The sequence below is a fragment of the Chelonia mydas genome, chromosome 1 (assembly GCF_015237465.2).
Source record: "Chelonia mydas isolate rCheMyd1 chromosome 1, rCheMyd1.pri.v2, whole genome shotgun sequence".
Classification (NCBI taxonomy): Eukaryota; Metazoa; Chordata; order Testudines; family Cheloniidae; genus Chelonia; species Chelonia mydas.
Genome location: NC_057849.1, coordinates 136,081,000 through 136,102,492, shown reverse-complemented (window position 1 = coordinate 136,102,492; position 21,493 = coordinate 136,081,000). Strand labels below are relative to the sequence as shown.

General features: G+C 37.2%; 1 protein-coding gene across 7 annotated transcripts in view; it reads right to left on the bottom strand.

Annotated features, from left to right (window-relative positions):
* Nucleotides 1-258: 258 nt before the first annotated feature.
* Nucleotides 259-21,493, bottom strand: part of NHS (NHS actin remodeling regulator) — a 333,270-nt gene continuing 312,035 nt past the window's right edge. For 4 of the 7 annotated variants that reach the window (XM_037901092.2, XM_037901105.2, XM_043537905.1 and 1 more), the window contains exons 4-9: nucleotides 19,856-19,918; nucleotides 15,836-16,028; nucleotides 12,334-12,465; nucleotides 8,167-11,136; nucleotides 7,627-7,753; nucleotides 259-4,387 (exon numbers count right to left, since the gene is read on the bottom strand). In XM_037901092.2, the coding sequence (XP_037757020.1) occupies nucleotides 3,742-4,387; nucleotides 7,627-7,753; nucleotides 8,167-11,136; nucleotides 12,334-12,465; nucleotides 15,836-16,028; nucleotides 19,856-19,918 (4,131 nt within the window). In that variant the 3' untranslated portion in view covers nucleotides 259-3,741. Of the gene's footprint in view, nucleotides 4,388-7,626; nucleotides 7,754-8,166; nucleotides 11,137-12,333; nucleotides 12,466-15,835; nucleotides 16,029-19,084; nucleotides 19,409-19,855; nucleotides 19,919-21,493 lie in introns of those variants that run through there. The other 3 variants (XM_043537903.1, XM_043537906.1, XM_037901098.2) reach the window with 3 other exon arrangements.

The window sequence follows — 21,493 nt, the reverse complement described above, 5'->3', positions numbered from 1 at the left end:
TCTCCCCAAGCAATAAACTTAGGGCAAATCCAGAAGTCTTTATACTTAGGCAATACTCCCATTAACAATCCTATTAAAGTCAATGGCAATTGGATTTTGTCCTCTGTGAACTAAAAATTAGAATTCAAGGAGAAAGAATAAGAATAGACTGTATGAAATGTGTAATGTATGTAGAAACTTACCTTTGCAAACTGCCACATTTGCAGACTATTGATTAGAAATAACATTTCATTGGAGGACAATAAAGAGAAAGTTTGGTTTAATTGCAGTCACGTTTATTTGCAGTTTCTATACACACTTTCTAGGTAATCAAACTTTTCTGACACATTTTTTGAGGGGTTCACAATGAAACTGTCACTGTTTTTACTAAAAATAAATACAAGACTTAAAGTGTTGCACAGCTCTAAAATATACAAAGGCTTGGATTTAATGTAAACTTTGAAAACATTTTACAAAAGAAACCGTCTTTGCAACAATTTAAAAAGTTCATATTTACAAATATTACAAAAATACAAAATGGATGCAAGTCCATAAACCATTGTCTTTTCTGCCAGCATGAACTGGTGCTAGTACCAAAATAGTTACACTGTAACCTTCTTAATTTTTTTTAATCTTTAAGTCATAACCTACAGTATTTCTCTAAATCTGCCACCATTGCAGCAAATGCACTCAATCACTGACCTTTGGCAAAAGCAAACATTTGCTTTATTTGCTACAACTATTCCATGTCCTCTATGCTGCCACAAAAGAAAAAAAGAAAAGAAAAAAACGTTATTTTTCAGACACAAAAACAGCTGCATAAGTTTCAAGATATGTGTTGTTATTTTCTAAAGCTTGTCTTGAGTGCCTTAAAGATATATACCTCACTAAAGGGGTTTCCTTTAAAACATTTTCTGGCTCCCACACTTGTTATGATTGTGAATTCTTTTTTTTTTTCTCTTAGAGGATTTACAATCCAGCTTTATTTGGGTTTAAATCTGTTAAATAGAAAATAGAAAAACTTTGTCATAGATTTTAGATTAAACAAAATAAGTAAAACTATATTTGATGCGATAGTTCTGTGAGCAATACATACAGAGGGTATATTAATGCCTCATAATTCAAGTCAAAATGTTTATATATATTTAATTTCATACACGTTTAATTTTCATACTGGTACCATATGCTATATGGTACCAGTATGAAATTAAATGCCTAGTTTGTTAATAAAAGGTGATATCAATTTATCAAAATCAACTCAGCTGTTTTCTGCTTAAACTTTAGAATGATTTTTAAAGCACATATAACGTCTTTAAAGATATTATAAAAGGGCTGCTGATATACATTCTAAGGTAAATGACCCAAGATGACCGAATAAGACTGTTCTGTCTGACTCATCAACTTCATTTACTCACGTTCTCCAAAAAAAGTATTTTGAGATATGCTAAACATGCCCGGTAAAAAACATACTAATTCATTTATTTCACCTGCACTTAGACTCAGGTTTTCTTAACTAGCCTGTTAACACAAGCAATGAGACTTATTTCCAAAACCTTGACCCACTTATCTTTCTTTAAACACCTCCAGGTTTTTATGATGTTTTAAACTGTTTTGCCGATTTAATTCCCACCCCCAACACACATACTCACATGCACACACTGACCATAGCCCACGTACTGTATGCTATCACACTGCACAGAAGGACGGTAGGAAACCCTGAATTATATTTTTTGTGGTGTACGCAAGATGAAATAGGACATCCTTCTACTGGGAATTAACATTCAAATTTTTGTTAAAGTCATTCTAGTTTATTCAATCATTCCAATTTTAAATAGAATCTTCCTCTTCAAAATATTATTTGCCTTCTTTTAAAACCCTCTGCCCTATGCATTGTATAACTAAAACCTAAACCAATAAAGCCCCTTTCACACATCCCACTTCCCTATCATCGTTTACTTATGCTTGAAGCCAAATTTATTTGATTTCTTTAGTACCAAAGTACCTTTCTGTCATCCTACTCACTCTGTCCTACTGCATGCCACATTCTTTCTTAAAAGCTGTCCTCTCCATTAAACCATCCCATGTTCAAAAGCATATTCTACTGTCTGTAAGCAATACCAACTGCTTACATTTTGAACAAATAGGGCCTGTTTCTCCTCTTGGCTTAAGTGGTACTACACCGTTGGAAAACTGGTGTAACAAAAGGGAATCAGGCCTATCATTTTAAACATTGGTTTCATTTTGTTTAAAAATTAAAGGTATAAAACAACTTGTGGCTTGAGCTCACAGCTACATTTTCTTTCAGTTTTAAGACAAGAAAATTCAAGTAACTTCAAGTAATTCAGCTTTTGTTTCCCTGCCTTCAGTTTATCAAAGCATTTGCTCTGACTCATCTCCTTTCCCGCCCCCATCTCATCCCTCCCCTGTTAAGCATTTCTGGTAAACCCAGACAAAACTTAAGCTGTATGTGGCTGGCACAATGAACCAGAGCATTCCTCATTTAATAATGAATATAAATAACGTGTACACACACACACACACCTATTTCCCCGCTACATTTTTTTCACAGTGTCATTTCTGTAAATATTTAGGTAGCATGAATCTCATCAGCACAAAGAGAAAGCTTCACTGAAAACTCATTGCAAATATTTACTGATAAAACGGTGCTTGTTGCATGCTTATAATTTATTTGTTTCCTTTAAGAACCAGAAACTAATCATGTTTAAAGATTATAGTTCTCGGGTTATGACTGGGTTATGTGTCCCAATAGCCTAATAAGAATATGAAAATAAGTACCGTTTCCTCATATCTATTCTCTCTAATGCTATCCATGTCAGAATAAAGGGCTAAGGGACACTGTCAAATGTGACTGCTTGGGGCTTTGCATTAGAAATGATTTTGTTCTGTTAAAAGCATGCTTTCCATCCCTACCAATTACCACATTGAAACTCACAGCTGCACTTTGCAATTAGCTTGTTTTGAGCTAAATTTTGAAAGACAAATGGTTACTTTAAAATTAATCAGCTCTTAATTAGCCTTAATATTTCATTAATTAACATTGAGATTTTCTTTCATACAGTTAGAATTCAGATTTGATCACACTGAAAGTGGTATTGGTGGACATGTAAATATGATGTTTGATATAAAAATGGTATTCACAGAATACAGTTAGTACATTTTACTACTTTTGTCTTCTATAAACAAAGTTGTTATGCAGTAAACTATTTGCCACGTGTCCACTTTTTTCTGATAATTCTATTTACAGATTATTATCAAAAATATGGTATTTACATATGTTTTGTTAATTTTTTCTAAATTTTGTTTCAGTTCATTTTAGTGTAGAAAAATACCAATCCGTAAGCACAATTTCATTTTTTCCCTAGGGAAGCACTACAGTGAGAGGTTTTGTTCCTAAATGGGCAACTTAAAAAAAAAAGTTATTTTTAATTCTATGAAAATGGATGATTTTGAAATCTACAGTGACAACAGGAATGAGAGTAGGATAAATGAAACTTAAGGTAAACAGAAGAGACATAGCTTATATTTCTACTTTTTAGAAAACATAATCATTCGCTACAGCTCTAAATTTCTGTTTTCCCAGCATCTTATAAACACAAACACTTTTAAGCATTGATATTGCCCAGCAATTGTTTTGACTGCTACAGAGTTGGCCTGTTATATTCACATCCTTTTATAACCCCAGTAATTTCAGAGTTTACAAGTTTCACAGTCAACCGTCTGGCTCTCTGGAGCTTAGGCAACCTATGTTGAACTCTGAGAAGATCGGTCGTCATGAGGGCTGCCATCTGAATTCTCAGTTTCTCCTTCTGATATAGCTTGCATTGGCGTATTGTACAGCCTACAGCGTACGCTGTAACGGCTGCTGCTGGCTGCAGGAGGTGCCCGTGAACGCCCTACTCTTGAAGATGCAGACATAGAAAAACTCTTGGAGGAGAAACCTTCTGCATTAACTCTAGGGGAGCAAGGAGACATTGGGGATAATGTGTCAGGAGTTGATGATGCCTGGGGAGTCTCATCAGTGTTTTGAGGAGAATCCACAATTAGCTCACTGGGAGATTTGGGCAAAATAGGGCTCTTTAGTATCTCGGTCGCTGACATCCTATAGCTAGAATCCGATCGACTGCCCTTTTTAAGGAGCAGTAGCTTAAATTCCTCGTTAGATGTGTTGGACTTTTTGGCATTCCTGTAAATAAGACCAGGAGACCTCTGACTGCTTGCTGCGGCTCCCACATTGCTGGCAGGTGGCACGCTGCTGGCAGGTGGCACGCTGCTGGCAGGTGACACGCTGCTGGCAGGTGACGTGCTGCTGGCCCCAGATGAAGCTCTCAATCTGTTTCTTACAGAAAGATCTCCAGAATCTTTTCTCCCAAGTACTTTCCTTTTTGATCTGTTAAAAAACAAAGGCACATATGTTTGTATGTTATTCACATGAAATAATATATAGCATTGCTACAGCATTTTACAACTTCACAGAACTAGGCACCTATTAACTAATGAATCCTCACAATACCCCCACCAAGTAATGTAGGTTAATAATCATTGAAAAACTTGAAACGGCATGTAAGAATTGTATGTACATTAGGCACTAGTTACAGAGAGTAGCTCCTGTCCCACTCAACTCTGCTGGGCCCAGTCTATACAATTCATCCATGGTAGGACTTACACAGGCTTGGGAAAAGGATGGACTAATGCAACAAAAAGTGACATTCTTTCTACTTTTGGCTCCCATCCTCCAGCAAGAGCCACCAGATCGGATTCACCTCTACTTACAGGAGGGGTGGCGGCAATTTGGCCCTATGTTTGAATACTGAGATATATGTCTTCTTAGGTTTAATTATTATAAATTGTAACCTGTTTTAATCCACTGTAGTTGATATTAGAAAACTCCAGCTGTACTTAAGTCGTGATGGGAAATTTTAATTAAATACCAAAAAAATCTAATTCTGGAGCGCTGGCTGGCTTCTCTTGGGTTTCAGTATCATCGCCAGCTCATAAGAACAGAGCCAATAGGCAGAATGAAGAGATGATTGTGGGTATTTTGCTCAGGAGATATGCATGTTAACAACAACAATAATAATGAATGGCATCAATTGTATTTGTAAATTGTTCTACTCATTCTATAAAGATATTCAAGCTGTTGACCAGCAATACAATACAATATTATAATAAAGCAACCTTTAAAAGCCCCTTTTAAAAATTTAACAAAATAAATAAAGGTGGCTACAGCACAGAGAGAAAGGAGCAGGTGAAAGATTCCAAATAAAGGGCCAACAATTGTCATGCAGTTGTCATCCCAGCATACAGTTTTTCTGGGAAGTTTGGTAAAAATCAGAGTTTTACAATTATGGTGTTTTGAAAAAGCTATAGTTTACTTTGAAAATAATTCCATGTCTTTTTAGCTCATCATATGAAGAGCAATATTTATAAATATAAATTGATGTTCTTTTGACAAGCTACTAGGCTGAGTTAGATATGTGGAGTAAGAGACCCGGGGAAATGTGACAAGGCAGGATTTCAGGAGGATGTACAGAGAAAGGAAAGAAGGACTAGGAGGGACAAGGACTGGGTGTGAGGGCTCTGGGGGGCATACAGAGGGGTAGCATGAAGCCATGTCTCAGAGTTGGGGTGCTGTAGAGGAGGAGTCAGGCAGAACACTGATGGGATGGAAGGGGGAATGAAATAGGGGAATGAATAGTATAAAGGGCATGAAATAGGAAAGAAGAGAAAAGGTAAGGATGGTGGTGCAGGGAACCAGGGAAAGCATATATGATATGCATACAGGGTACATAAGGACAGATACAGAGAAAAGCAGAGGGCTTAAAAGTTTTTTATGGCATAAAAGCCACATCATATCCTCCATTTCCTCCACTGTCCGCTACCCTGTATCCCAAGCTGAAATAATTCCCACTATCACACACACACCTCCTATGGACTTCCTAACATCTGGAGGAGGGGAACCCTACTTTGGTGGAGCTTATAAACTCTGCTGAAATAGAGCTACTCTCCTGTAGCCCTTATATACCAACCCAGTTGAAGATCTTGGCTTTCATTAAATAAACAGGGGAAATTTATAACCAAACCACTGTTAAAAACAGTTACGATTGAAGGTATGTTTTAATGGAACCCAGCTAGCACCCAATAATGAGATTGTACTTCCTTTACAAAAATCCAATGCCACTTTAAAAATCCAACTTTCTGAAAGTCTGGTAATGCACAATTAAGGGGATGCAGCCAGTCTCCCACTGAACATAATCCTTCAACGCTCCCTATGATACCAATAAAGCAAAACATGTAACCACATGATTAAATCCATCCTTAGTCAGCAAAGCACTTGATGGGTGTTGGCAGACTGGCATCCCTACAGGGGCAGAGGTTTGTGGTTTGTTGTATGTGTTGTATGCTGGTTCTAGTGATGAGGTATGCATCTCGGTGGAGGAGTAAAAGGTGTGGCATGTTAGATGCCTTAACTTTTCATGTCCTTGCTTTTGTCATTTTGTGTAAGGTATGTTATATAGAAAGTTACCTTAACTCACCCACTACTTTGTGTTTTTTAGATTCCCAGTTTTTTAGATTAAGAAAGGATCTCCAACCACCCAGCAATGACTACTTTGTGAAAATGCCCGTGTGGCGCAGGCGTTACTTCTGCTCGTTAACTGGCTGAACAGTTTGACAAAGAACAGGATCTTCAACACTGGCAGCTGTTGCTTTCACGAAGACAAGGAACCCCCTGAGCACACTGAACAATTTCACAAAAAGCAAGGCCCTCAATACAGTAGCTGTTTCTTTATCAAAAGCACTTTGTTTTGTGGCATTGTTTAGTTAGGTCAGGAGCTTCACTAATGAAGACTGTAGTTTTATGAAGACCAGCTTCATTCCTGAACTGGCCGAACAGTTTCACAGAACTCTTTTTCTATGACAAACCAACAGCTACTACTTCATAGAAGATCCTGGTTGCCATAAACAATGGTCTCCTTCAGCTCACCACAACTTAAACCAATAGTCATGACAAGAAGCCTTAACAATTTTTTTTGTTAATTAACAAAATAATTATATAACCTTAGAGGCTTCACGAAACATATTTTTTACTTTCTACACTTTGCAGTTTTTAAGTTAGAATGACCCCAAACCTCATGAGATTCAGAATGTGAATTCTGGACAGATTGATTTCTAATCGATTAGAATTCAGAATCCAAGAAGCTGATTTTCTTGAAACTGCTCAGAAAGTTCAATTCTTATTCAGCGATTATGTGCTAAAAATTTGGAGCAAATACACTGTGGTTTTCGTATAAAACAAAGAGCTTGAATCCTGCTGTAAGTGTAAAACAGCACAATCTTAACTAAGGTAGCATAATGGAACTTCTGTAATACTCTTACTGTCAGTGGAAACAGAACTCAGAATCTTTAGCACCAAAACTCTCTACCACTTGAACCAAAGGAGTATCTCCATTAGCTAGTAAGAGTAGTAGGCTCTTATTGTGGTCCAGCTAGTAAATGGGAACATGACTCACTTAGCCAGTGTGTATTCCCTGCTTGGACATTGTTAGTTGATGCTTAGCTGCAGATTTTAGGAGGAGAAGATTGTATTCTGTATGCATATGGATTCCAGTAACAGTAATGCTAGATCACCTGTGAATGACTGCAAATAGATCCTCTGTAGTGCGAGGTTTGTTTGGAGACACAAAAACATCTTCTGCTTCAGTCTGAGAATCTTCACTCAATGGTGAAATTATGGAATCATCACTTGGAGAAGATTCTTAAATAAGAAAAGAAGCAATGTCAGATGCTTGCCACATTTCACAATAGGATGCTAATGCAATTCACAAGCTCAATTAATAATGGAATTGTCTATGCAATAATATGCACTTTAAATCTAGTCTAAATATTGTACTCATCTGTCAAAGTAATGTTTCTTGGTACAAATGGTTTAGTACTCTTTTCTTAACTGAAATGAAGTAACAGGAGAATGCAAAATATATATTCTTGTAAGAATGTTTAAAATAAAGTCAGCCAGATACTCAGCTGACATAAATCAGGATAGCTCCATTAAAATCAGTGGAGTTATGAAGAGTCCCTCAACCTGAGAATCAATATTTTTAGTGATCACTAAAAATCATCTTGATATAATCACTTTTTTAAATTATAGAATTAGTTAATTATAAAACTGACCTTTCAGTGAAGCATCATCTGCACTCCCCTGTGTCTCCTCTGCCCTGCTGTCATCAGAGGCACTTTTGGTTGGAATACCTGATGCAACATCATTTTCCTGCTCAGAACTTTTTTCATTAAGTGAATTTACAGGTGATATCTCTGATTCACAGCTGATATTCCCAGGCACTTTGTCATCACGGTGGCTTATATCAAACTGATGCTTAGGCTGATTACTAATGTCTGCTCCCCCAGCTGGTGGATCAGACTGGAATGTGGTTTCATCCACAGGTTTAGATTCCAACTTTTGTTCATAGACTGCAGGTAATTCTTGCTTAATCTGCACAGGATCAAGGCTCCCTTCCTGATCTGTTTCATGATAAGTTATCTTAACTTCATAATCACTTGTAAAGGCAGCTAAACCTTTTTGAAACCCTTCTGCAGAAGTGTTACATACTTGTGTGTTCTCTGGTAAAGGCTCACCAACTGGGTGCATTTGGTCTTTCATGGTTTTTGCTTCTAAAATACCCACATTTGCTAAGGTTACAGTTTCTTGATCACAATTATTCTGTACACTGATAGATGAACCTTTTTCTGAATGCAGTTTATCAGGGCCTGTCTCCACTGGAGAAGAATCAATATAGGACATTATGGCATCTTCAGTAGAGTACTGACGTGATATTGATTTCTTAGCTACAAGTGGCCTCATTTTGCCTGGAGAAATGGCAGTCACCATTAATGTGGTTTCTTGTATGCAGAGAAGGTCTGTATTATCGTCTTTTTGTTTCACTTCTTCAGGCTTAATTGATTTAAGGTGAACAGATTTTAGAACTGAAGGTGTAATAGCAAGGGCTGGTGGAGGATTAGGATTCAGTGCTTCTCCTACCGTATTCTGTTTATTGTGATTAAAAGCATGCAACTGGTTTCTGTGAGTAAATGGTTTATTCAAGACATTATGAAGAGCACTTAGGTCAAGATGAGTAGGAGGTATAATTGGAAGTTCTAGATCTTTGTTTAGAGAAACAATGCCATCTTTAGAAGAAGGCTGTTGCAATGAGGACTTCCTTTCTGGTACTTTTGGCTTTCTTTTACTACCCCCTGGAGATAAGGGCCCAGAGAAGAAAGCTGTCGGGAAAGAGGATGTTGGTGTTTCAGACTGACTGGAGTAACCGCTAGAGGGTGATGCTAAACCAGCCAACTTTTCCGGGGAAGCCAGCTTAAACTCATTATCAACAGAAGGGAGGGATGGGGTGGTGGCTCTCGATCCGGACTGTGATGTTTGTGATTCAGAACTTTCTGGCGACTTTATGCATTCTATGACTGTAGTACCCGTAGCAGTGCTTGAATTGGATAAAGACCTATAAGGATCATTAGATTTCAAGTCATTTAGAAGCCAGAGATCTGCATAGTGAGATTGTTCAGCACCTTCATCTTTAAATGATGGAATATCCGTGGTGTCAAACTGAATGTTCTTTAATTCACTATCATTCTGATTAATCCAGGAGAGTTCCTGTTTGCTTGGCAGATTAGAGTTTTCCATTCTAGAAGGTGAATTTGAAAACTCAAGTGGCAGCTTCATTTCCCTGGAAGTGTGAGGCACATGCTGCCCACTGTTTATCTTTGGTTCTTTCTTCTCAGGAAGTTCTGTGCTGCCATCAGATTTCCTCAAAGATGAACTGCGTTTTGGTGGGGCTGGCTTTGCCTTTGGTTTCTTGAGAGAGATGCTCTGTCTTCCCTGCCTCCTGTGGTTTACGTAATCCTGCCAGGCACAATCAGTGAGACTGGAAGCAACATCTGCATTCCGGCCATTCTCAGAGCCTGTGGCTGCATAGTTACAAATATAACTTTTATTACCTTTGAGACCACAGTCAAAGTGCATGGAGGTATAATATCCTTCAGTGTCCACAGAAAAGTGTGAGCTAGTGTCTGCTTTGTCAGATGGGGTCTTTTCTAGAAAACTATCGTAAGTGGCCATACTCGTAAAACTTGGGCATCCTAGGCTGTCGTCCTTTGGGCGTTCAGGGCTGAAATCTTGATGACAGGATGCATCGTGATGATGATGCAAGTAATTCCATTCACTATCGCTTGTGTTGCTGTTATTGGGGTCATCAAGTAAATCTGCTACAGTGGAGGTGAAGGAGCTTGCCCTGTGACCTCGAACCTTATCGATGTGATCACTGTACTGCTCTGTTATAAAGACACTAGAATCTTCATTGGCATTAGGAGCAGTGTTCAGTGACAATTCTGAGTCACAGTGTGAAGAGCCAGTCAGCGGAGGAGAAGCAGCAGGAGGAATGGTTTCCGATGTCTGTGAGGGACATGTTGAGCTACTTCCACTCCAGTTCCCACTCGAGGATTGATGGTCATCTTTCTGGTCCATGTGACTGCTAAGAAGGACTCCTGCTGTGGAGATAGAGTGAATGGGGCTCCCAAAGGTGTCAGAGTTTGATGAAATCTCACAGCTTCCAGAATCTGCCATCCTTGACAACCTCGACCTCCCTCTCTCATTTACATTATGTTCTGGGCTGTGTAGGTGCTGAGAACAAGTTAAACCTATGGGCTGGTGTTCTTGTGAACCCTGGTTATTGATGGCATTGTTACCCTTTTTCGGGATTCTTTCTTGGCTTGCCAAAAAGTCTTCTGCTTCATACACTGAAGTTTTGGCATCAGCATCTTGATCAGCTTCACTGGCTCTAACACCTTCACGAGGAAGACTCCGTGATCGGATACGGTGGCTCACTGCTGTAGTGAACATCGCGTCACCGTTGTCTGTCAACACCAAAATGTTGCCGGCTGAATGTGACAAGGAGGCTACAACACTTTGACCTCTCTGAGCTCGGATTCTTCTTCTGGATGGAGCAGCAATGAGAATTTCTTCAGTCTGGCACTCAGAGTCTCTGGTACCTGATCTTCTGTTGATTGTACTTGAGAAGTCTGGATTTGCATGCACAATCACATTCCGTTCTCTCGCTACTGGTGATTCATCAGAATCTAGGATACAGGTAAAATTGTGTGAGATACATTTTTACATTTGCTGACTAACAATGACCCGCAGAGTAACCCAAGAAACATATTTGTTGTAGACTTTTTTCTTGCTGAGTATCGTACCAAATGTAACTTTACTATAAAAAGCATATAAGGCAGACCTTATCCCGGTAAGATGGGAAATTCTCCTATTCCTGCAATGTGATCTTGGTTCTCCTATTCCTGCAATGTGATCTCGCGCTGAGCTGATCTTGCTGTGACAAGATAAATATTCACTTTTTAGTTTGTGTCACTGTATTTCAACTAATAAAGGCTGTTTTAATGAGCTGTTGCCTTATAGAAAACTTTGTAATCATTTTTATTTAAAACAGATCTATTTTGATGGTATATGTATGAATTTTCTTTATCGGATTCTTTACTACCAAGGGCACTTGCATAATAACAGGATCCTTGTTTCATAGGCTCTAGTTGCTAATTCCCTTATATCAACACATACCTGGTTGGCTTCAGGAATAGATGTATGCTTAAGAAATAAAGATCCTGGATCTAATGTTGATCTCACACCCATTTTACACTAGAGCTGACTTACAAAGAGTTACTTCTGATTTACACTGATACGAGATCAGAGTTAGGCCTCCTGATTTCATCCTCAGTAATAAAGAATGAGTGGGAATTGAAATAGGAAAAATAGATAAGAATAATGTTTGACGAAGTTTCCAGAAAAGCACTTGCAGATGTCTAATGCAAATATTCAATTGGCTATATATGTAAGTTGTTCTGGGTGCTGTGACAGCGCATCATCTTGCAGGATATCATCTGTCACTTCTTTACCTTAATATCTCTTGCACAAGAAAAAACTTTCACTGAATCTAGTTACTTTTTATGCACATAATTATGGTTATAGAACAAAAATAAAGTGAAAAAAAAATTAAGTAACTGATTACATTTAAACAATAAGGGTTGAACATGTATATCTATATCACTCGGTAAGGCCTGTGGTATGTCAAGGCCATATTGAGTAATATAGCTTTGTTTACTGTATTAAAGAAAAAAAAACCAAAACACATCATTTCCAAACTCCACAACCATAAAAGCGGAAATGTTTCCTTGGAAAGCAGTTTGGAAGGCAGGCTACCACCTCAGATCCCTGCGATTTAAGTCAGTTAGAATGCTATCTATTGAAGATTTTTATTTATACTACACCTATTTCTTGTTGCACTCTTCTGGGGATGCCAGAGATGGTTTTCCTCCTTCTCAACTTTCGTCTTCGCTGTAGTACAGATTGTGAATGAACAAGAGAGCAGCGTATACTAGCCTCTCTGTCAAAACCAACTCCTGCAACCCATAAATAGGTCTCATTAGCCTTTAGAAATGGTAAACAAATGTCATGGCTGGAACACAGTGGAGGTATGTGAGCTTGGATTAAGCCTGTGAATAAATATAATGGAGCCCTTATGCAGCTCTTATGTAAATTATATTACGGTATATCACAGTGTTACTTCTAACTCCGGCTCCCTCTCAGCAGCCTGCACTGCCAAAAGAAACAGAAGGAGAGAAAATAAAGTAAACAAATAAGAAAAGGAAAACAGTTAGGAATTCTCCATGGCAGGCATCTTTATCACAGCTACTTATTTGTTTGCCATGGAGACAATGACGTCAACACCTCTGCAAAGAATGGGAGCAGCCAAGATGATAACCTGAATCTGGTCAGCTATATTCTGACTCATTTAAACAAACTAATTAACTAAGTAAGTAACTAACTAAAAAAACTGGTTCATAAAACTATTTTGCCATAGATTGGTAATTCTGAGGAGACCAAGGTGCTAAGGAACAGGTGAATGAAGTATTTTATATCCACATACAAGTTTAGAGAACATTTTTCTTAACTGTTATATAGGGTCAACATTTAAATAAATGTGTACTTAAAGTTCAGTTTCTAAATCCACATTTAGCCACCTTCAGAACGGGCATGATTACCCCGCAGCCTCCCATAGAAGTCAATGGTGGCTGCTGGGTGACAAGCACTTTTGAAAACTAGGCCACATACTTAGGTGTCTAAATGTGGATTTAAGAACTGAACTTTAGACACTCATTTTTTAAAAACTTTTGGCTATACAGAATAGATAAGAACATCTCATTTTATTTACATTTGTATGGTGTTATTAAAGGAAGCTTTGTTTTTCTCCATGATCAATAAAAAGTTAAATTGAAGACAGCCAAAAAATAGAGCACTTAGCGGGGGTGCTGGAACAATCTGTATAGTGGGGGTGCTGACAGCCACCGAACTAATCTGCAAACCCTGTATATGATGGAAACCACTTCAAGCCAGAGGGTGCGGCAGCACCCACAGCACCCCTAGTTCCAGCACCTATGGCACTTAACTGGGCTGGCTTCTCTAGCAAATGCAAAGTCATGCTCTCTAAAGTTGGCAAGACATGTTTGAATAAGTGGGCCAGGGCTATAAACAGTGAAATTGAGGCTACTCTTTCTCTGGTTTGCAATCTTTAGAAAAAACAAAACAATCCAATCCTGACTAAAAAAATAAAAAAATAAAAGCTCTATGTTAAATAGCGTATAATTATATTAAACATAATTATACACACACACACATACATATTACATTACATAACAATGTAAAACATTAAAAAGTAACTTTCTTGTAAAAGTTCTTCTTGATATCTACTACAGTATAATAGAGGCTTCAGACAGATGTCCCGTAACCACCAATGCCCCTGTAATAAGGAGAGGAAGAACTTTTTAATAATGAAGAAAAGTGCTCTAAACTCCATTACCTGTAATTTTTTTAACGTGAATGTTTATCAGGTTTTTTTTTTTAAACACAATCAAATTGCTTTAAAATTGCTGATATTCCAGCAATTATGAGTTAGTTGTATGTGACCCCTGTGGCCAATGTGCCAGGTCATCTCCCAGTGGCAGGTGGAGTGGGGTATACTCTCCCCTTTATGTGTACAAATTATTCAGATAGTGTTAATGAGAATGATACACATTAAACATTCAGAAAATTATGTACTATTCTTGGGCTGTAAACTGGTCAGTGGACATTTGGTTCCAATTTATGGCAGGTAGAGACCAGACAAAAACTCTATTACTGGAAAAATTGACATTTATCCCAGATCTAAGGGTATACTCTCCTCTAAATATGTATGTGTAACTTTAGTGACAGTAGGAAATAGGTGCGTGCATGCTGAGGAGAATATACTCTTTAAGGCCTCACGTTGTACTTATAATCAATCCTGTTAGTTATCACAGTATTACTTTCTGCTCTGATGTCCCATAAGGATCTCTGACCCTCACACCCTTCCCTGATTAGAGCAGTACCAGAAAAGCACAAAGAAATAAATAATACTTACTTTTATGTTTTAAGTAGAGCTGTGCAAATAAAATAATTTTTGATTCATTGGCAATTTTGAAAAGTAAAATAAAAATGTTTTGGGTTAGACTGAAAATGAAAATTTTCCAAATTTTTGGCATATCGAAACAAATAAATAAAATCCTGGATCTAATCAAACATATTGCTTTGACAAAGTCAAAATGTTTCAATTCAATTTTGATTTTTTTTAACATTTTAAATTTTTTAAAATAAAATTAAAGGAAATTTTGAAATGAAAAATCTTTTCAAACTGAAAAAAAAAAATCAAAATGTTTCACTTAGAAAATGTTGAAATGAAATGTTTCAATTTTTTTCAGATGTTTCCCCCTAAAACAATTTGGCAAAACTTACATAAATTCATGAATCTGGTGCTGCTGAATCTGCATTTTTCATAAGAAAAAAGCTTCAGCTGAACAATTTCACCCAACTCTAGTTATAAGTTTAACTGAAGGACACAGCTTTTCTTGCTGATCATTACACTTGAGTCTTCAGTCATAGAGGCTGCCTAGTTTACACTCTGAAATTAATCAAAAATTGGTGCAAGGTAGTTTTATGGAAAACTCAGATGACTTTAGTACTCTAATCACTGAATCATACATGAGAAAGAGACAGAAAATGGAAGACAGACAGAAAGGAAATGGAAGCTTATTTTTGGCTTTTGGAAATAAATTATCCCTCACATTTAATAATGTATATACCCGCTGCATACTAATATGTAAACAAATTCTTAACATGAATAAAGCATAAAAGCATAAACTAAAAGTGTTATAAATAAATGAAGATGCCATTACTATACCTTCAGCTTAGCAGCATGACAAGAGATCTCAAAGCAATGGCTTACATACTACATGACCATTACTTGCATATTTAAAGTACTGCAAGTGTTATAATATTTTCTCTGCCCTTATTTGCTTGGTTACACATGATTGTCATATGATTAACCACTACGATTTCTGCATTAATTCAGTTAGCTAAATTCAAAGAGCTGCTTTATGTCCTTTTAAATACCAGTTGCCAGTCATACACAGAACAAAATTACACATCATACCGTGTAATTTAGTGTTAGATAACAGTTTGTAATGTGACACAAATACACTGGGCCAAATTAATTCTGGATGTAATGCCATTGACTTCAGTGGATCTACATGAGGGAGGAATTTAGCTCAGTTAGTGTCTTGTACAAAATTAAATTCTTGAGTCAAAGTCTTTACTTGTAGGTTGTAAAGTCCTGTGTTTTGAAACACAGTTAATATAATGAAATGTTCTGACCTGACCACCCTTGAATCAAGCAAAAGAAATAGAAGAGATTTGTACCAGTGACATTGATGGGGATAATGCAAGAGGAAATCACTTGGGCATCTTGTTTCATTTTCTCCTCTGGAGTTGGGAGAGGTAGTGCTTTGCTCCAATTAGTTTGCTTATCCAGTGTAGAAGGGATATTATGTATTGGATTTTTCGGCCTCTGCCCTAGCATGACATCTGTATCTTCCTCCTCTGGTGGATGGGACTGCAAATGAATACATTCAAAATCAGTGTTCACTGTTTAGTCATACAAGACTAATTTTTAAACAAAGCAGTAGAAAGAGATTAGAGGTAGATTACAGGGGAGCAATGAAGAATTATAGATATTCCAAACAATGGTATGACTGTTGTTCCCACAGATACATGATATACAGTAAAAAGACAAAAATACCTCAACATACTGGAAACGTTTTAGTGTAGATTAAATGTGTATAGGACACATTTTTAATGGGAAGAGGCATGCACTTTATTTATGTGCATTTGCTGCTAGTGTGCACACAATTATGACCGATTTTAGGCATTTAAATATCCATTTGTGCATGCCACTTTTGCATTCGCATAAAGTTTTGGTAAATGTGCATGCAAAGTTTTTGTACACACAAGTACATTGACTACCACTGAAAACTGGCGCCATGTAAGCATTAATTTGAGGATATGCATTAAGAGGTCCAAAGCTTTCAAAGTATCAATCCTTAGTTCAGAAAAAAAAAGATACAAATTTCACTTTTACTAATCAGCTAGGAATACATTCAGATTTAAGGATACAAAAAAACTACAGCTACACATTTGGCTGTAACTGGTGTTGATGATTCTGGTGTCAAGATAAATATTAACCAGGAGAGGATTAGCTGCTTAAGAACTAACTTAAGAACTAGGACTGTCAAGCAATTAAAAAAATTAATTGTTAAACAATAGAATATCATTTATTTAAATATTTTTGAATGTTTTCTACATTTTCAAATATATTGATTTCAATTACAACACAGAATATGAAGTGTACAGTGCTCACTTTATATTTATTTTTTATTACAAATATTTGCAGTGTAAAAATGATAAAAGAAATAGTATTCCCCCATTAAAAGTACTGTACTCCAATCTCTTTATCATGAAAGTTGAACTTACAAATGTAGAATTATGTACAAAAAATAACTTCATTCAAAATTAAAAGAGTGTAAAACTTTAGAGCCTACAAGTCCACTCAGTCCTATTTCTTGTTCAGCCAATCGCTCAGACAAACAAGTTTGTTTACATTTGCGGGAGATAATGTTCCCCACTTCTTGTTTACAATGTCACCTGAAAGTGAGAACAGGCGTTCGCATGGCACTGTTGCAGCTGGCGTCGCAAGATATTTATTTGCCAGATGTGCTAAAGATTCATATGTCCCTTCATGCTTCAACCACCATTCCAGGGGACATGCGTCCATGCTGATGACGGGTTCTGCTTAATAACAATCCAAAGCAGTGTGGACCAATGCATGTTCATTTTCGTCATCTGAGTCAGATGCCACCAGTAAAAGGCTGATTTTCTTTTTTGGTGGTTTGGGTTCTGTAGTTTCCGCATTGGAGTGTTGCTCTTTGAAGACTTCTGAACGGATATTCCACACCTCGTCCCTCTCAGATTTTGGAAGGCACTTCAGATTCTTAAACCTTGGGTTGAGTGCTGTAGCTATCTTTAGAAATCTCACAATGGTACCTTCTCTGTGTTTTGTCAAATCTGCAGTGAAAGTGTTCTTAAAACGAACAACATGGGCTGGGTCATCATCTGAGACTGCTATAACATGAAATATATGGCAGAATGCGGGTAAAACAGAGTGGGAGATATACAAGTCTCCTCCCAAGGAATTCAGTCGCATTATTTTTTTAATGAGCGTCATCAGCATGGAAGCATGTCCTCTGGAATGGTGGCCGAAGCATGAAGGGGCACGCAAATGTTTAGAATATCTGGCACGTAAATACCTCGCAATGCCGGCTACAAAAGTGCCATGTGAACGCCTGTTCTCACTTTCAGGTGACATTGTAAATAAGAAGAGGGCAGCATTATCTCCCATAAATGTAAACAAACTTGTTTGTCTTAGTGATTGGCTGAACAAGAAGTAGGACTGAGTGGACGTGTAGGCTCTAAAGTTTTACACTGTTTTGTTTTTGAGTGCAGTTATGTAACCAAAAAAAAATCCTCATTTGTAAGTTGCACTTTCATGATAAAGAGAATGCACTGCACTACTTGTATGAGGTAAATTGAAAAATACTATTTATTTTATCATTTTTACAGTGCAAATATGTAATAAAAATAATATAAAGTGAGCACTGTACACGTCAATTACACTGCGTTGTAACTGAAATCAACATATTTGAAAATGTAGAAAAACATCCAAAAATATTTAATAAATTTCAATTGGTATTCTATTCTTTAACAGTGCGATTAAAGCTGCAATTAATCACGATTAATATTTTTAATCACGATTAATATTTTTTAGTTAATCACATGAGTTAACTGCGATTAATCAACAGCCCTATTAAGAAGTTCAAAGTATTATTTAGAAACCATGCAAATAATTCAGAACATAGATATGGAAGTATAGAAAGCCAAATAAGCAAGAGAAAAGTCAGTTAAATGGAAGAAAAACAAGTGTTTTAAAATAGAATAAAGGTCCTGAACTCTAATACCGTTGTAGTTTCACCTAACAATAAAGTAATAAGTGAAAAACATTTTCTCCTAACTTTACAGTTAAAGACACATTTTCAAACTCTCTCTGTTTCCATTTTGTTTGGAAATGGGGGGGAAAACCCACATGCCTTACTCTATGTCTGCCCTACTTTCCCCCCTTTTTGAAGTTAATATACTTCTCTGTAGTGACTGATCAGTCCTTGACTAGTTCAGGACATCTGCTTACGTCTTTTTCTAAATACTGTGAAATATTTTTGAGTCTGGTTTTCTTTTTAGTGTTAGATTCCCAGCTGGCTAACTATTGGGGCTCTTGCCTATGGCTGTTGTTTACAGTATATTTCCAGGGTTTTAGTTTTGTGCACCTATGTGGTTAAGACAAACAATTTTTTCTCCCTTTCTTTGGCACAGTATTTAGCATGTAGTTACCTAATATTACATGATCACATGCTAATTATCATCTTTGTGCCATTCCTATTCATAGAGTTCCCACAAATCCTGTGGGAGTTGAAGGTCTAAAGCTTGGCAAACAACATTTCCAAACCAGTTCCAAAAGTGTTTAAGATCATGCACCTATTTAAACTATTCCAGGACACTTACCTTATAAATGTTATCTGCAAAAACACCCACAAACTCAGGAGACAGGGTATCTTCCCCCCTTTGAGAAAAGCGTTTTTTTCCATATACGGTTTTAGTAAAACTTTGCAGTCTTCTTTCTCTCCTCAGCTTTTGTGCTGATCACCAGCAGACTGTGAGTAGCTCATATAAACTTCAAGCACAAAAGACTTTGTTTCCTAGGTAACTTCCCCCTCCTTTATTCCCCCCCAAAAAGTTTGGGGCATTGGGGAAACACACACACACACACACCATTTTGTTGCTGATTCCTTCCCTGAATAACAATGGATTGCTGGACAAAGAAAGCGTAGTGACCTGACTGCAGGCTCTGACTGTCTGCCAAAACTACTGTTTGCAAACAATGGGAATGACAACTGTCCAGAGAATAAATGTATGCTTTTGCTCTGGCATCATTTTGATGGTTTCTTATGGTTTTGAAAAATATTGGTCTATTCTGAACATTGCAAGAAAATAAAATGCAATCACCCACATTATAGAGTCCATCTCGATCCAGACCTTCAAAGCTAGTCAATAGGAGGAAATGATCTTGCGGTCCACTAAACCTATTACAGTTACCCAAAATGGGGAAAAAAATGTTGTTCCTTATTGATAAGAGAGTAGCGTATAAAAGTTTTCTTTGAGATAGTGCAACAAAGTGAGAAGCGAAAAGCAAGCAAAAGAAAGGGTTAGAGGTTTGAAAGGGAAAAAATAAATGAGACAGGGCTGTTAGTTTAAGAATGCTTGTTTTTCCAATACCTTTCTACTCCATGGGGTCATGTGGCAACACTCAGTGGGGGAAGGCGAGCGGGTGCTGTTAAACTATAAACATGAAATGGGGGGGAGAGATAAAATTAAAAACATACACAAAATGTTTTTGATTAAAGCACATCAATTCTGTCTAGAGAAATTGCTATAAGATTTAAATTGAGCTATAACCGCAACCTAAATTTCCAGCTGAAAAATTCACCTTCCTGAAAAGGTTCCTTTTCTCTGAATAAACCCCCATCTCATCAGCTGGCGCATAAAGACATGTCCACACCCCAAAACAGTACTGATTTAGCTAAATTGGTTTAGCAACTAATATAGTTAAATTGGGGCAGCCTTCTGGCGTGACTATTATTAAAAATCATCTTCAGAGTGCCTTATATACCTATAGCTCACAATAATTCCTTACAGATTTAAGCCAAAACTTTGTAAGGTACTCATCCAAATTACATGTAAATTATTTATTTCATGATTAAGTTAAAGATTTATCTGCTCATCTGAAAATAATGGACGTAAATAAGGCTGATTCTAAAGATGATATATCTAAATCTTCCGTAGATCAATTTCAATTTTTTGATGTTACCATTAAAACAGCCTAAGCTGTAATCGTTATGTCAGAATGCCAAAGGACAATTGGCTTTATATGCATTTCCTTAATGCTTTAAAGGGTAAATAGAGATGTTCAGCACATTACACGTGACTTGGGTGACTTGCACGATGTTTTGATGTCTTTTTATCTCCAAGACCCTGGTTTGTTTGTGATTAGTGTCTTGTTTTAACACCTATGACTGAACGATGACGTCTTTTAAAATGATACATAAAAAATAAAAAAAGGAAAAAGAAAATGTAGCCCTTGATAACCTTAAAAAGCTTTGATTAGCAAGTGTGTCTCAATTTGGTTAATAGTGGCTCTGAACTGGGTCTCATTTTGTAGGCCACTCACAGAAGAGAAATGCTATTATGGGCCCTCTTCCCTCCTGATGGACACTGAAATGCACCCAGTGTGAGAACCACTGGAGTGAGAACTCTTTTTCCACAGCAAGCAGATAGATGTGCTGAGGCTCCCAGGTCCTAATTCTTGGTACTGAACCAAGACAGCTTTCCATGGAAATAACATCACCCCCTCTACACCTACCCAGGACCTATACAGCAAAGACCCCTCCAGTATTATCTTGCTTCCTTGTGCAGGACTAAAACTGACTGCAACTTCCAAAATTAGCTGCCCACACGTCTGATGGAAAAAAGGAGGAGCAAATCAAATCAGAGACCACTTCCAATTTATTAAAAATAGCTAGTAAGCCATCTAGATTAGGTCCCAAACCAATTCTCTTAAAATGGAAAAGGGGCTAGGAAACGGGACTTTCGCACAGACCAGTGTCTGATACTACTGCAGACAAATGCTTTCATGGTTTATGAAGGGAACCAAAAGAATAATATATGAATAATTTAAGTTTCCACTAGCTCTTCAGATATGCAAGGATGATACTATCCTTTCATCACCGAGCCTAGTCACCAGTAATTGACCCAGAGCAGAATTACAGCAGTAGAGATTATCCCTGCAATTCAATTTTGCTGCTGAAGATTTCAAAGGGTTCCTAAGAAGAGTGCTGAATCAAGACAGACCTCTCG